Source organism: Triticum urartu, chromosome 4A (assembly GCF_056163025.1).
Source record: "Triticum urartu cultivar PI428250 chromosome 4A, HENAU_Tu73, whole genome shotgun sequence".
Taxonomy (NCBI): domain Eukaryota; kingdom Viridiplantae; phylum Streptophyta; class Magnoliopsida; order Poales; family Poaceae; genus Triticum; species Triticum urartu.
This window is the reverse complement of record NC_141876.1, coordinates 594,196,841-594,211,386: the sequence shown is the minus strand read 5'-3', so window position 1 is coordinate 594,211,386 and position 14,546 is coordinate 594,196,841. Positions and strand designations below refer to the sequence as shown.

At 47.3% G+C, this 14,546-nt stretch overlaps 1 protein-coding gene across 3 annotated transcripts; it reads left to right on the top strand.

Moving 5' to 3' along the window:
- Nucleotides 1-1,140: 1,140 nt before the first annotated feature.
- On the top strand, nt 1,141-14,546 carry LOC147976983 (uncharacterized). Of its 3 annotated transcripts, XM_087519121.1 has the most exons (7): nt 1,141-1,887; nt 10,176-10,426; nt 10,524-12,935; nt 13,027-13,200; nt 13,293-13,403; nt 13,487-13,553; nt 13,668-14,546. In XM_087519121.1, the coding sequence occupies exons 3-7, from the start codon at nt 12,307-12,309 to the stop codon at nt 13,803-13,805; spliced, it is 1,119 nt and encodes a 372-aa protein (XP_087375247.1). In that variant the 5' UTR covers nt 1,141-1,887; nt 10,176-10,426; nt 10,524-12,306; the 3' UTR covers nt 13,806-14,546. The 3 variants fall into 3 exon arrangements, with proteins under 3 accessions (XP_087375247.1, XP_087375246.1, XP_087375245.1); XM_087519120.1 differs by lacking the exons at nt 13,027-13,200; nt 13,293-13,403; nt 13,487-13,553; nt 13,668-14,546 and having other exon boundaries at nt 10,524-12,307; XM_087519119.1 differs by lacking the exons at nt 10,176-10,426; nt 10,524-12,935; nt 13,027-13,200; ... (1 more) ...; nt 13,487-13,553; nt 13,668-14,546 and adding an exon at nt 2,089-7,947.

The following is a 14,546-nucleotide window of genomic DNA, read 5'->3' as shown; positions in this document are numbered from 1 at the left end:
GATCCAATTATCACATACACATGAGCAAAACCTCTTGCCGGACGTGTCCAAGAATTTGCAAAAGCTCTGTATCACTTTATTACAGGCATTAATCCTTTGTTTGTCTTGACACCTGGGTTGATTCCATTTTTTAGACGCTGCCGCTTTCCTTCTCTTTCTTTCCAGAAAACTTCGGTCTGCTTTACCGCCTCATCCTCCTATAAATTCTCCTCATTTCAAATCAAAGTCCCGGCAACATCTACCTACGCCCATACATCTTGATCTCATGGTTGGTCTGTGACCCATGACTCGACGGAGCCCTCTGCACCACGCATCAGATATAGGGGCACGTAGGCCATGGTAGAGGAATCAGCGATGGCGTGCGTCCGTGTGGAGGCGAAGCTGCAGTTACGCGCCGTCCCATCCCGGTGAGCCCATGCACAGGTGATCGCTCTCGCACACAGTCTCCGTCGTCGAGTTCCATCGCCGTGCGTTCAGAACCCAGCCTCGACCGCATGCCAGAGCACATTCACCTAAGACACACACTCAACCATGATGCCGCGCCTGTGCGTCGCCGCCTCTAACATGACCGGCATGCGCGTTAGACCGTCAGCAATGACAGGGCCCGGCTGCAACTCCCAGAGGAGGAACACGCCACAGCAAGTGATGCCCTAGCTGTCTTTACTAGGTCTTGCGTTGACATGCAGGTGAAGAGCTCGCGTACTACACCGCCGCCACCTGCTGTGCGTCCAGCCACTTCAGGCAGCTCCTGTCCTGCCGCAGCAGGAAGCTCTTGGCGGTGGCAGCGGCGGGAGAACAGGTGGAGTGGGCTTATGTTGAATACCGGCGCGGGAGAAGTTACGCCGGAGCTTCGCCAGGGCTCTATGATTGAACTCGGTGGACATAGATTACGAATAGATTGATGTTCTATTTTTCACATTTACCCTAACTTAACTGCAATATAAGATACTCCGTCCAAGTTCACACTCGTGCGTATTCGAGTTTATTTTTAGGTAAACGTTTCGAGCCGGCGGACCGGCCGAAGCTTGCGCCAGTCGTCTCCCACGCGCAAACTAGCGAACAGTGGCCCCACGCAAAAAAATTCTATCTCGTGCCTTATCCCTTTCATACCGCTCCTACCATCCACACATCCATCCCCGACCTTATCCCTTTCTCTCTTTTCCCCTCTCTCTCTCTGTGTGTGTGTTTCTTGTTGCTCCCTTGCATGACTGCCTACCTGCTCAGCTCCTTCATGTGCTCTCTCTTTTTGTGCGTTGGCCACCATATGCCACCGATGATCTCGTCTTCCCCAAGCGCGGCGAGCACCAAATTCCTCTCTCTCTCTCTCTCTCTCTCTCCACAACATCACCTACCTCTAGCGGCCATGTCTTCCCCAAATCAGCTACTACCCCCCGAGCTGCAACTGGCGATTCAGGATGGTCAAAACGTTGCCGGCGAAGCTGCAGCCGCAGAAGATTTTTGTTGGGACCATCTACTATCAAGAGCTAGGACGGATGATGCGGATGCTGGAACCGGCAAATGATTTTGCTGGAAGCGGCAAACAATTTTGCTGGAACCGGCTACACTGGAGCTGTAACCAGCGTTCGCCGGCAATGGAGATGGCGGGGCTCCGGTGCTGCAACCAGCTGGCATTTCTGCTAGAACCGTGCTGGTGAAAAGCTGGAACCACACCGGCGAAAAGCTGCAATCGGCAACGGAGTTGTTACTACCTCGAGTCCTCGACTGGCAGGAACGACGGCGGAGCACAAGGGAATGCTACAACCGTTGACGCAGAAGCTACAGCTGTGCCCCTTTTTTTTGCAGGAACCGGTGACCGCGACGAGCTGCAGGGGGTGACCGCGGCGAGTTTGTACAGAGGGGGCGGGGGAGTGCTGCAACCACGACCAGGTTTGCTGGAACCAGCACCAAAAAATGCTTCCATCGGATTTCGTTCTTTCTATATAACAGCGATTTCTTGCTACAACCATAGTTTGGTTTTACTACAACCATAGCTTCAATTTGCTGGAACCAGGTTTTCAATAATTCAACAGGGTGCGGCGATACAGAGCTATTTTTTTGACAACTTTTTGTTGTTGCGAGGGTCGACAGCGAGCATCGGTGGAGAGCACGACACGGAGCTGCAACCCGGCTACTAGCGTTGCCAAAGCAGCGACCACTAGTAGAAAACAGGGCTATGGTCCAGGCCGGCTCAGCCCATTAGTCCCGGTTCAGTGTAGAACCGGGACCAATGTGGGCATTGGTCCCGGTTCGTGAGCCCAGGGGGCCGGCCGGGCCACGTGGGCCATTGGTCCCGGTTCGTCTGGACCTTTTGGTCCCGGTTGGTGGGACGAACCGGGACCAATGGGCCTCGCTCCTGGCCCACCACCATTGGTCCCGGTTGGTGGCTTGAACCGGGACCAAAGGCTCCTTTGGTCCCGGTTCAAGCCACCAACCGGGACCAATGAGGTGCCTATATATACCCCCTCGCGCAAGAGCAGAGCACAGCGCTCTGTTTTTTTTGGCCGAGGGGGAGAGGGCTTTGTGGTGCTCTAGCTCACCTCCTATGCACATGAGGTGTTCGATGGAATGCCCGAGCCACACTACTTAAGCTTTCTCCTCTCGAAGCTCGACCTTCAAGCTCCATTTTCCTCGAGATTTGTACACTTCTATTAATTTGGACACTTAATTATATATAATGCACGCACAGATGAACCGGCAATGGATGTACGGTGACAGACACACCCGCGAGTACATTAAGGGCGTGCATGAGTTTCTCGATGCGGCTGAGGCAAACAAGCAGAATGGTTTTATGTGTTGTCCATGCACTGAATGTGGGAATACGAGGTCTTACTCTAACCGGAAAATCCTTCACTCCCACCTGCTTTACAAGGGTTTCATGCCACACTATAATGTTTGGACGAGGCACGGAGAAATAGGGGTTATGATGGAAGACGGCGAAGAAGAAGAGTACGATGACAACTATGTGCCCCCTGAATATGGTGATGCTGCAACGGGGGGAGCTGGTGAAGATTAAGAGGAACCAGACGATGTGCCCAATGATGTTGCCACGGGTGAAGCTGCTGAAGATCAAGAGGAACCAGACGATGTGCCCGATGATGATGATCTCCGCCGGGTCATTGTCGATGCAAGGACGCAATGCATTAGTCAAAAGGAGAAGCTGAAGTTCGATCGCATGTTAGAGGATCACAAAAAAGGATTATACCCCAATTGCGAAGATGGCAACACAAAGCTCGGTACCGTACTGGAATTGCTGCAGTGGAAGGCAGAGAATGTTGTGGCTGACAAAGGATTTGAGAAGCTACTGAAAATATTGAAGAAGCTTCCAAAGGATAACGAATTGCCCGACAGTACATACGCAGCAAAGAAGGTCATATGCCCTCTAGGATTGGAGGTGGAGAAGATACATGCATGCCCTAATGACTGCATCCTCTACCGTGGTGCATACAAGGATCTGAACGCATGCCCGGTATGCGGTGCGTTGCGGTATAAGATCAGACGAGATGACCCTGGTGATGTTGACGGTGAGCCCCTCAGGAAGAGGGTTCCTGCGAAGGTGATCTGGTATGCTCCTATAATACCACGGTTGAAACGTCTGTTCAGAAACGAAGAGCATGCCAAGTTGATGCGATGGCACAGTGAGAACCGAAAGAAAGATGGGAAGTTGAGAGCACCCGCTGACGGGTCGCAGTGGAGAAAAATCGAGAGAAAGTACTGGGATGAGTTTCCAAAGGACCCAAGGAATGTATGGTTTGCTTTAAGCGCGGATGGCATTAATCCTTTCAGGGAGCAGAGCAGCAATCACAGCACCTGGCCCGTGACTCTATGTATGTATAACCTTCCTCCTTGGATGTGCATGAAGCGGAAGTTCATTATGATGCAAGTTCTCATCCAAGGCCCTAAGCAACCCGGCAACGAAATTGATGTGTACCTAAGGCCATTAGTTGAAGAACTTTTACAGCTGTGGAATGGAAACGGTGTACGTACGTGGGATGAGCACAGACAGGAGGAATTTAACCTTAAGGTGTTGCTGTTCGTGACCATCAACGATTGGCCCGCTCTCAGTAACCTTTCAGGACAGACAAATAAAGGATACCACGCATGCACGCACTGTTTAGAAGACACTGAAAGTATATACCTGGACAAATGTAGGAAGAATGTGTATCTGGGCCATCGTCGATTTCTTCCGACCAACCATCAATGTCGAAAGAAAGGAAAGCATTTCAAAGGCGAGGCAGATCACCGGAAGAAGCCCGCCATGCGCACCGGTGATCACGTGCTTGCTATGGTCAATGATTTACACTACGTAATCTTTGGAAAGGGTCCCGGTGGACTAGCTGTTCCGAATGACGCTGAGGGACACGCACCCATGTGGAAGAAGAAATCTATATTTTGGGACCTACCCTACTGGAAAGACCTAGAGGTCCGCTCCTCAATCGACGTGATGCACGTGACGAAGAACCTTTGCGTGAACCTGCTAGGCTTCTTGGGAGTGTATGGGAAGACAAAAGATACACCTGAGGCACGAGAGGACCTGCAACATTTGCACGAAAAAGACGGCATGCCTCCGAAGCAGTATAAAGGTCCTGCCAGCTACGCTCTTACAAAAGAAGAGAAAGAAATCTTCTTTGAATGCCTGCTCAGTATGAAGGTCACGACTGGCTTCTCGTCGAATATAAAGGGAATAATAAATATGCCAGAGAAAAATTTTCAGAACCTAAAGTCTCATGACTGCCACGTGATTATGACGCAACTGCTTCCGGTTGCATTGAGGGGGATTCTACCGGAAAACGTCCGATTAGCCATTGTGAAGCTATGTGCATTCCTCAATGCAATCTCTCAGAAGGTGATCGATCCAGAAATCGTACCAAGGCTAAAGAGTGATGTGGCGCAATGTCTTGTCAGTTTCGAGCTGGTGTTCCCACCATCCTTCTTCAATATCATGACGCACGTCCTAGTTCATCTAGTCGACGAGATTGTCATCCTGGGGCCCGTATTTCTACACAATATGTTCCCCTTTGAGAGGTTCATGGAAGTCCTAAAGAAATATGTCTGTAACCGCGCTAGGCCAGAAGGAAGCATCTCCATGGGCCATCAAACAGAGGATGTTATCGGGTTTTGTGTTGACTTCATTCCTGGCCTTAACAAGATAGGTCTCCCTAAATCGCGGTATGAGGGGAGACTGACTGGAAAAGGCACTCTTGGAAGAGACTCAATAATATGCAGGGACGGATATTCTTGGTCTCAAGCACACTACACAGTTCTACAGAACTCTACCTTGGTGACCCCGTATGTCGATGAACACAAGAACAGTCTGCGCTCCAAACACCCGGAGCAGTGCGACGACTGGATTACATGTGAACACATTAGGACTTTCAGCAGTTGGTTGGAAACACGTCTCAGAGGTGACAACACTGTTTGTGATGAGTTGTACTTGTTGTCCAGGGGACCATCTTTGACTGTATTGACTTACAAAGGATACGAGATAAATGGGAATACATTTTACACGATCGCCCAAGATCAAAAGAGCACCAACCAAAACAGCGGTGTCCGCTTTGATGCAGCAACCGAGAGCGGAAAGGACACATATTATGGTTACATAGTGGACATATGGGAACTTGACTACAGACCTGATTTTAAGGTCCCTTTGTTTAAGTGCAAATGGGTCAATCTGTTAGGCGGCGGGGTATAGGTAGACCCACAGTACGGAATGACAATAGTGGATCTGAAAAATCTTGGGTACACTGACGAACCGTTCGTCCTAGCCAATGATGTGGCACAGGTTATCTATGTGAAGGACATGTCTATCAAACCGAGAAAAAGAAAAGATAAGGAAGCGAATACATCATACGATGAGCCAAATCGCCACATAGTTCTTTCAGGAAAAAGGGACATCCTGGGAGTGGACGGCAAGACAGACATGTCTGAAGATTATGAAAAGTTTCATGAAATTCCTCCCTTCGATGTCAAGGCTGACCCAAGCATCTTGATAAACAATGAAGATTATCCATGGTTACGGCGCAATAAGCAAATGACACAAGCGAAGAAAAAGTGAAGACTTTCTCCCGCAATAAGCAAATGCTATGTGGGTGAAATTATGATACCATCCCAACTTTCAACTTTTTCAGAGTTCATTTGAAATGCTTTCATGTCTTATGGTTCGAAACTTTGATACTTCGAAAGTGATTGTCCATTTTGTACACGAAGTGCATCAAGTTTTTGTCGTAACCCTCTCTACTTTTTGGAACATGCTATGTGGGTGAAATGATGAAACCATGCCAACTTTCAACCTTTTCCGAGTTCATTTTGAAATGCTTTCCAATTTCAGAGTCATTTAGCTCAAAGAATGAATTAATAGCAAACAGAATGAACTACAAAACTTTTATGAAAATAAAAACAATCAACTAAAATATTATGTTATGATCAACTAAAATAAAACTATAATATTCTTCAATAGCAAAAAGAATATAATTTGTGTGACCTAAAATCAAACTATAATTTGTGTGACCTAAAATAAAAAATAAATAGCAAAGAAGAAAAAAAATTCTAATTTTATAGTAAAGTTATTCATAAACTAGTGATTCACACAAATTTTTAAAAATTCAAATTTAAACTATTTAAAATTTAAAACTAATGGCACTAACAGAAAGTTTATAATTTTTTTGACCTAAAAGCAAAAAGAAATCACTAAAAAACTGTAAGTATTTAGTTGTAAGTAGAAATAAAAAATAAATAGAAAAAAAATTCTAATTTTATAGTAAAGTTATTCATAAACTAGTGATTCATACAAATTTTTTAAAATTCAAATTTAAACTATTTAAAATTTAAAACTAATGGCACTAATAGAAAGTTTATAATTTTTGTGACCTAAAAGCAAAAAGAAATCACTAAAAAACTGTAAGTATTTAGTTTTAAGTAGAAATAAAAAAAGAAAAAACCAAAAAAATGTAGAAATAAAAAAGAAAAATCCAAAAAAATGCCACCTACTGGGCCTCCACGGCCTGAATACGACTAGAAACCCTACATGGGCCAGGATTCAGGCCCGCAGAAGGCCCAATAGGCCCACAGGCAAAGCAGTGTCAAATTAGGCCCATAGGCCTGCAGTTCAGAGGAGTTCGAGAGGGAGGAGGCAGCAGAGCTTATAAACTGGTGTTGGGCGCTGTCAACTAGCGATGTGGGACTAAACTTTTGGGCGCGGGGCGCACAAGGGCATTGGTCCCGGTTGGTGGCACCAACCGGGACTAAAGGGTGCATTGGTCACGGTTCGTGGCACCAACCGTGACCATTGCCCCCCTTTAGTCCCGGTTGGTGCCACCAACCGGGACCAATGGGCTTCGCTTCCCGCCCTTTGGGTTGCCGAAAAGAGGCCATTGGTCTCGGTTCGTGGCTCCAACCGGGACTAATGCCCACCTTTAGTCCCGGTTGCTGCCACGAACCGAGACTAAAGCCTCTGCTATATAAGGCCACACTTTGGAATTTTTCATTCTCATCTTTCAGTTGCAGTTGCCGACGCCGCCAGGCTGCCCCGACGCCGCCCACCCCCATCGTCGCCGTCGCCCGCGACGCGCGCCGCCCCGGCCCGCCCCCGTCGTCGTCGCCCTCGTCCCTGCCCCGACGCGCACCGCCCCGTCCCGCCCTCGCCGTCGCCCACGCCGGCCGGCCCCTTGCCCGACGCCCGCCGCCCCGGCCCGCCGTCGCCGTCGCCCGCGTCTCCTACCCCAAGCGCGCGCCCACTGCCCCGTCGCCATCCTCGCCGCCGACTCCGCGGTCCTCCTCTGGTCCAGCCGGCGCCCTAGCTAGCATTTTTTTCATATATATGCTTTTTTTCATATATATATATGCTTGTTATATATATATATATGTATACATATGTTCTCTGTGTATATATCTATGTTCATGTATATATGCAAAAGATAGTTTTTTAGAAAAATTAGGATTTTTTTCTGTTCATAGATTTTTTTGGTGATCTTAATTATTGTAAATATGAAAATGTTTGTATATTCGTATGAACAAATGAATTAGAAGAGGGAGAAGAAGAGGGGGTCGAGAGGGGGTCTAGGGTCGCCGAGGGGTCGAGGGTCGTCGAACATGAGAGGAGGAAGAGGATAAAAAAAGAAGAGGAATAAGAAAAGAAAAAAGAGGAGAAGAAAGAATAGAGGAGATGATCTTCTCCTTTATTCTTTCTTCTCCTCTTTTTTTCTTCTTCTTCCTCTTTTTTTTATCGGGAACGAGGGTCGTCGAGGGTCGCCGAGCGGTAGAGGAAGAAGATGATAAAATAGAAGAGGAAGAAAAAAAAGAGAGGGGTCGACGGTCGCCTAGGGGTCGAGGGTCGAGAGGGGGTCTAGGGTCGCCGAGAGGGGAGAGGAAGACGAGGAGAAATAAATAAGAAGAAGAAAAAAGAAGAAAAAGAAGAGGAGAAGAAGAAAGGAATAGTGGAGAAGCAGAGAAAATAGAATATATTCTATTTTCTCTTCTTCTCCACTATTCCTTTCTTCTTCTCCTCTTTTTTTTCTTCTTTTTTTTCTTCGACACGTGGGGGGGGGGGTCGAGAACGTCGGACATTCATGAGAGAGGCGAGGAAGAAGGGGAAGAAGAGGGAGAAGAAGAGGAGAGGAAGAAGAGGAAGTCTTCTCCTCTATTCTTTCTTTTCTTCTTTCTTTTCTTCTTCTTCCTCTTTATTTTATCGGGAACGAGGGTCGTCGAGAGGTCGAGGAGCGGTAGAGGAGAAACCCTAAATAGAAAGTATCGTCGGTGTGAGATACATGTACCGTCGGTGTCGGACACTACACCCACATCCCACAAGTGGCGCGGGCTTCGACGCCCACGTCACTTGTGGGACGTGGATGTAGTGTCCGACACCGAAGGCCACATGTATCTCACACCCACGATACTTGCAAGCTATTTAGGGTTTCCTCTACCGAAAAGAAGAGGAGAAATAAATAAGAAGAAGAAAAAAGAAGAAAAAGAAGAGGAGAAGAAGAAGAAAGGAATAGTGGAGAAGAAGAGAAAATAGAATATATTCTATTTTCTCCACTATTCCTTTCTTCTTCTCCTCTTTTTTTCTTCTTTTCTTCTTCTTCTTCTTCTTCTTATTCTTCTTATTCTTATTAGCCGGAAGTAGAGAGAGGTTTCCTAGTGTCAAAGTATTGAAGAAATCCATGCCTTCATCATTAGCCGGAAGTAACCAGGGCATGTTGGTACGAAGTTCTGCAAAGTTGTTTTGGAATGGAGTCCCGGATAGAATAATCCGCTTTTTGGTACGAATTCAGCAAAGGCCTTCCAAATAGCGATATTCGGAAGGCTCTTGCTGAACTTTGTACCAAAAAGCGAATTATCCTATCTGGGACTCCGTTCCAGAACAACTTTGAAGAGCTTCGTACCATCATGCACATGTTACTTTCGCCTAATGATGAAGACATGGTTTTGTTGAATCCTTTGACACTAGGCAACCTCCCGACCCCTCGGCGATCCTCTCGAACATGAGAGGAAGAAGAGGGTCGTCTAGGGGTCAAGGGTTCCAGGGTCGTCGAGGGTTCGAGGGGTCGAGGATCGCCGAAGGGTCGAGAGAGGTTTCCTAGTGTCAAAGTATTGAAGAAATCCATGCCTTCATCATTAGCCGGAAGTAACCAGGGCATGTTGGTACGAAGTTCTGCAAAGTTGTTCTGGAATGGTGTCCCGGATAGAATAATCCGCCTTTTGGTACGAATTCAGCAAAGGCCTTCCAAATAGCGATATTCGGAAGGCTCTTTTTGAACTTTGTACCAAAAAGCGAATTATCCTATCTGGGACTCCGTTCCAGAACAACTTTGAAGAGCTTCGTACCATCATGCACATGTTACTTTCGCCTAATGATGAAGACATGGTTTTGTTGAATCCTTTGACACTAGGCAACCTCCCGACCCCTCGGCGATCCTCTCGAACATGAGAGGAAGAAGAGGATCGTCTAGGGGTCGAGGGTTCTTCTCCTCTATTCTTTCTTCTCCTCTTATTTTTCTTCTTCTTCCTCTTTTTTTTATCGGGAACGAGGGTCGTCGAGGGACATAGATGTAGTGTCGTCGTTGTCGATATATACCCCCTCCCGATAGCTTACTATGATTAGGTAGCTAGTTCTACGTTTGGCACTAATATATCCATCTGTCATGTTTGAATAATAATTGCCATGTTGTAAATATTTGTAGAAACTATGGACACCGCCCTAGACGAAGCAACAAAAGAAGCGTTGTTGAGGGACATAATCGCAGAAGGAAGTGATGCCCTCTCGTTGTTTCTCAACGAAACCGATGGTCTGGAAGGAGAGGGTGAACAAGCTGGCTACGGTGACCTAATGTCGGTGCAAGAAGAAGAACATGAGGACGGCTCCGGTGACCCAATGCCGGTGCAAGAAGGAGACCGTGATGACGGCTCCGGTGACCGAACCGAGTCCGGCCAGGTATATATATTAGTTAAGCCTATGCTGACTAGCTGATTGATGCATTCATTGTTTTGGTATGTACACATATTAATTAAGTCTTTGTTCTTTTTTCTAGCCCTCCGAATCGAGCACAACTTCGGTAAAGAGACGAGGCCCGAAGAAAAAGTTGAGCTCGGATGAAAAGTTTGAGATCATAGCAATCGCGCCCGACGGCCAACCTATTGAACCCCTCCGGACAAAGAGCGCATTTGTTGCTCAGTGCGGGGTTCTGGTTAGGGACAAGATCCCGATAAGCATCCAGCAATGGTTTAAGCCGGCTACAGAAGACCCTGAGGTGTCTTATGTCAATGATATGCAGAAAAATGATCTTTGGACTGAGCTGAAGTCAAATTTCACCCTACCGCCTGAGGATAATCCAGAGAACCCAGTTAAAGAGAAATTAATCAAGTCTTTTGCTCTGAAGAGGATGGCAGAACTATTCAGGAGGTGGAAGAAAGAGCTGAATAAGTTTGTCGAAAATAATGAGACACCAGAATTCAAGGGCAGATATGAGAAGATCAGAGATCACTGGCCCGCATTTGTGGCCCACAAGACATCAGAAAAGAGTAAGAAGATGTCGGCGACAAACAAGCAAAATGCTGCGAAGAAGAAGCTTCACCATCGCACGGGGTCAGGTGGCTACCTCATAGCCCGGCCTAAGTGGTCCAAGACTGAGAATGATCTGGTTCATAAAGGGATCGAACCAGAGACAATTAACTGGCCAGACCGTTGCCGGACATGGTTCTTCGGGGCTGGCGGAACACTGGACCCTGTAACAGGGAAGTGCATTTGGACGAACGATCAAATGGACATACCAGTCAGTAAGCTTAAGCAGTATATCGAAGCAGCGCAGGAAGGGACGTTCTTTCCAGATAGAGAGAACGACGAGCTCACAATGGCCCTCGGGAATCCTGAGCACCCTGGACGGACACGAGGCACGCCAGGCTCCATTCCGTGGAAGGTTGGGTTTCCGGACGCAGGCGGTTACAAATCCCATGAGAGGAGGAAAAAAGTGCAGCAGACCCAAATACAGGCGCTGCAAGCAAGGGTAGACGCGATAGAGGAATGAGAAGCAAATCGCAGCAAACGTACTGCCGAAGCCTCCCCCGAAGCTACCCCGCCATCTCAGCGCAGAAGCAGCGTGGCTTCCACCGAGCTGCTTCAGCTGGAGCATGCCTTAACGGCTCCTGCCAGCTATCCCGTGGATGCTATAACGGAGTCTCAAAACTGCCACCTTATGACGCAATGGATGAATTTGAAGGTCAAGGCGGCTGTTGGCTCTGTTTATCCTACTGAACCCGGCGCAACTTTTCACTGCCGGCCGATTCCAGAAGGATATGCTAGGGTGATGGTGGATGAGATAACAGAGGGATTTGAGGACCTCCAGCTTATGGCGGAAGACTCCATGCCTATGGCGGAAGGAGCTCATCAACCTTCCGAACTGGACGCCACCGCCTCCTCCTCCTCCTCCGGCGAGTCAGGGCACTCCGCCTCCACCGCCTCCTCCTCCGGCGAGTGACGATCAGGGCCCTCGGCTGGCTCCTTCTCCGGCGCATGGCGGCACTCCGCCTCCTTCTCCGCCTGCGCCGACGCGCCCGAGCAGCCAGCCTCCTCCTTCTCCGCCTCGTCAGCAAGGGCGGAAGAGACCTGCCGCCGCTCCAGCTGCTCCGGCGTGTCGTAGTCCTTCTCCTCCGCCGCTTAAGCAAGTAAAGAAGACAACCGCTCCGTCTGCTCGGTCGGCGTCTAGCAGTACAATCAGAGGCGGGAGGACATACAGATTCGGTCCTTCTCTGAAGACTCCAGAGAAGTTACCATATGAGAGGACCCTGGAGGAGAACGCCGAGATCGCGCGAGAAGAAATGAGGAACTTCTTTGAAGGGGTGAAAGCAAAGAAACATCCACCTCCGGAGGAGAAGGTAGATCGGGTGAAAGTGAAGCGCACTCTGGCTGCCCTGACAAAACCACCGAAGTCTGATCCGCCGAAAGGAAACTATGACCGCATTATTGGAAAGGAATTTGCCGAAGCGGAGCGGTCGGGAGGTACTGTCAGTGATCAAAGGCTGAAAGAACGACGAGCTGGGAAACAAATTGCCCAGCTCGGCGAACAAGCGAAGCAATCGTGCCCCCCGCTCAAGGTGCCTAGCCACAACGTCGATAATGATCCGAGGATGGTGCCCAGTTATAGCAATCTTGCAGATTACCTGCCCGACGAAGTACATCATGAACCCATGGAGGTGCAGATACAAAGATACGAGTACGGGAAGCCTCTCGTCAAAGATGAAAGATCTCTATCAACGATGATGCGAAGATTGCATGATTGGTACTTGAAAATCTGCAGAGACTCTGGGGGGAGGAGTACTTTGTATGCGAGAGTTAAACCGGAGCATGACCTCGTTGGAATTGATCTGTTGCCTGTTCCATTTGAGGAGTTCTATCAGTTTTTCAATCAATTGGCCCTCGATAAAACAACGGTCGCCTGCTACTGTCTGTAAGTAGTACTACTTCTGTCATTAAGTTTCTCTATATAGCTTAGCTCTTTCATTGCATGTATTTATAATCATCCTCACTATATTATGCAGATTGAAGATCGCCGAATTGAAGAAAAGACAAGTCGGTGATATTGGGTTCATTAACACATATCTCATAGATGCAACTCAGGTTAAACTTCATGCCGCAGCTACCAAGGCCAGCTTGCTACGATCGTTCGTAATAAATCAAAACAAAGATATAATACTCTTTCCTTACAACTTCAGGTGAGTGTTACTGTCTTGTGCGTATTCGGTTTCCCTTATATATTAGTCAAGGTTATAGTAATGTAATTGATGAGTTATGCATGTGTGTGCAGTTACCACTATATTCTCCTAGAGATTAAGCTTGAGCAGGGAGTAGTAACCGTCTTGGACTCTAAACGAAAAGATCCCAAGGAGTATGCGGACATGACTGAAATCCTCAAGAAGTAAGTTAAATCGATCATTATCCACCATATCAGCAACTTTGTTCATTTCCTGATATCAAGTAATTGTTTTCTTTGTCCGGCAGGGTTTGGAGAAAATTCACCAAAACAGTTCCGGGACTGCCGAAGGAGCTGGAATTTAGACACCCGAAAGTAAGTACTATAGTAGCATGTTCCGCGCATCTCCTAGTGATTCAAGCGCTAGTTTCATCAATACCATTTAGCATTCTTGCTTATCAGTTTGATTGACCTCTATTTCTTGTAAAGTGGTTGTGGCAGGAACAAGGGAATGATTTCTGTGGATACTACATCTGTGAGGGAAGCTGCAACCCACAGGTGAAGCTTTTTGCTGCATGCGTGGATCCCAGCGGCGAGCGCGGCGACCGGCGGCGAGGGGGCGACTGAGAGAGGGGGCCCAGGTGAGGGGGTAACGGCTGGCGGCCGGGAGGACATCCAGGCGATAGGGATTGTTACATACGCAACTACTTAGGTACACTTTTAGTAAATTTAATTCCCTCATATGCAAAAATGGCGGGCGGGGATGATGGATAGAGGCTTCGTCCAATAGTGCCTTTTGTGGGTTTCTTGAATAAGAAAAGAAACACTAATACATCACAGTTAAAGGAAAAAACACAAATCTATGCTTTCGTACAATCGACGCAAAAAATTAATAATCCTTCGTCCAACCGGTAAACTCAATTACACATCAATGATTCTTGAACGCCCGAGCAAACAAGTGTTGTCCAAACTAGCAACCAATCAGACGGTCACAAAACATTCACATGAGTTTTCCTTTTACCACATATATATTTTCAGATCGACACATCTATGTATCATTGCATCACCGAAACAAATTCAGTGGCGATCGAACAAAGATGCTATGAATTACCGAAGAGTTGAAAATCTATCATACATTATCAATATCTATTCCATTTATTTACAATGTACCAATTCTTTTCATTCAGTGAAGCTTTTCTTTATGAAAGATTTCAGCATCCATACCAATATGATAACATACAAAATGAACTATACAAGTAAAAACTAAATAATTAATCAAATAATTAATAGATAAAGTTTAATATTACGAGACACAAAATTTCTCACATAATGTATTAATAGGCGCGGTGTGCCGCCGCGCGGGCATGG

Bases quoted from the DNA above. Each gene is read 5' to 3' on its own strand.
- LOC147976983 (XM_087519119.1), top strand. From the start codon at position 3,173: ATGTTAGAGGATCACAAAAAAGGATTATACCCCAATTGCGAAGATGGC.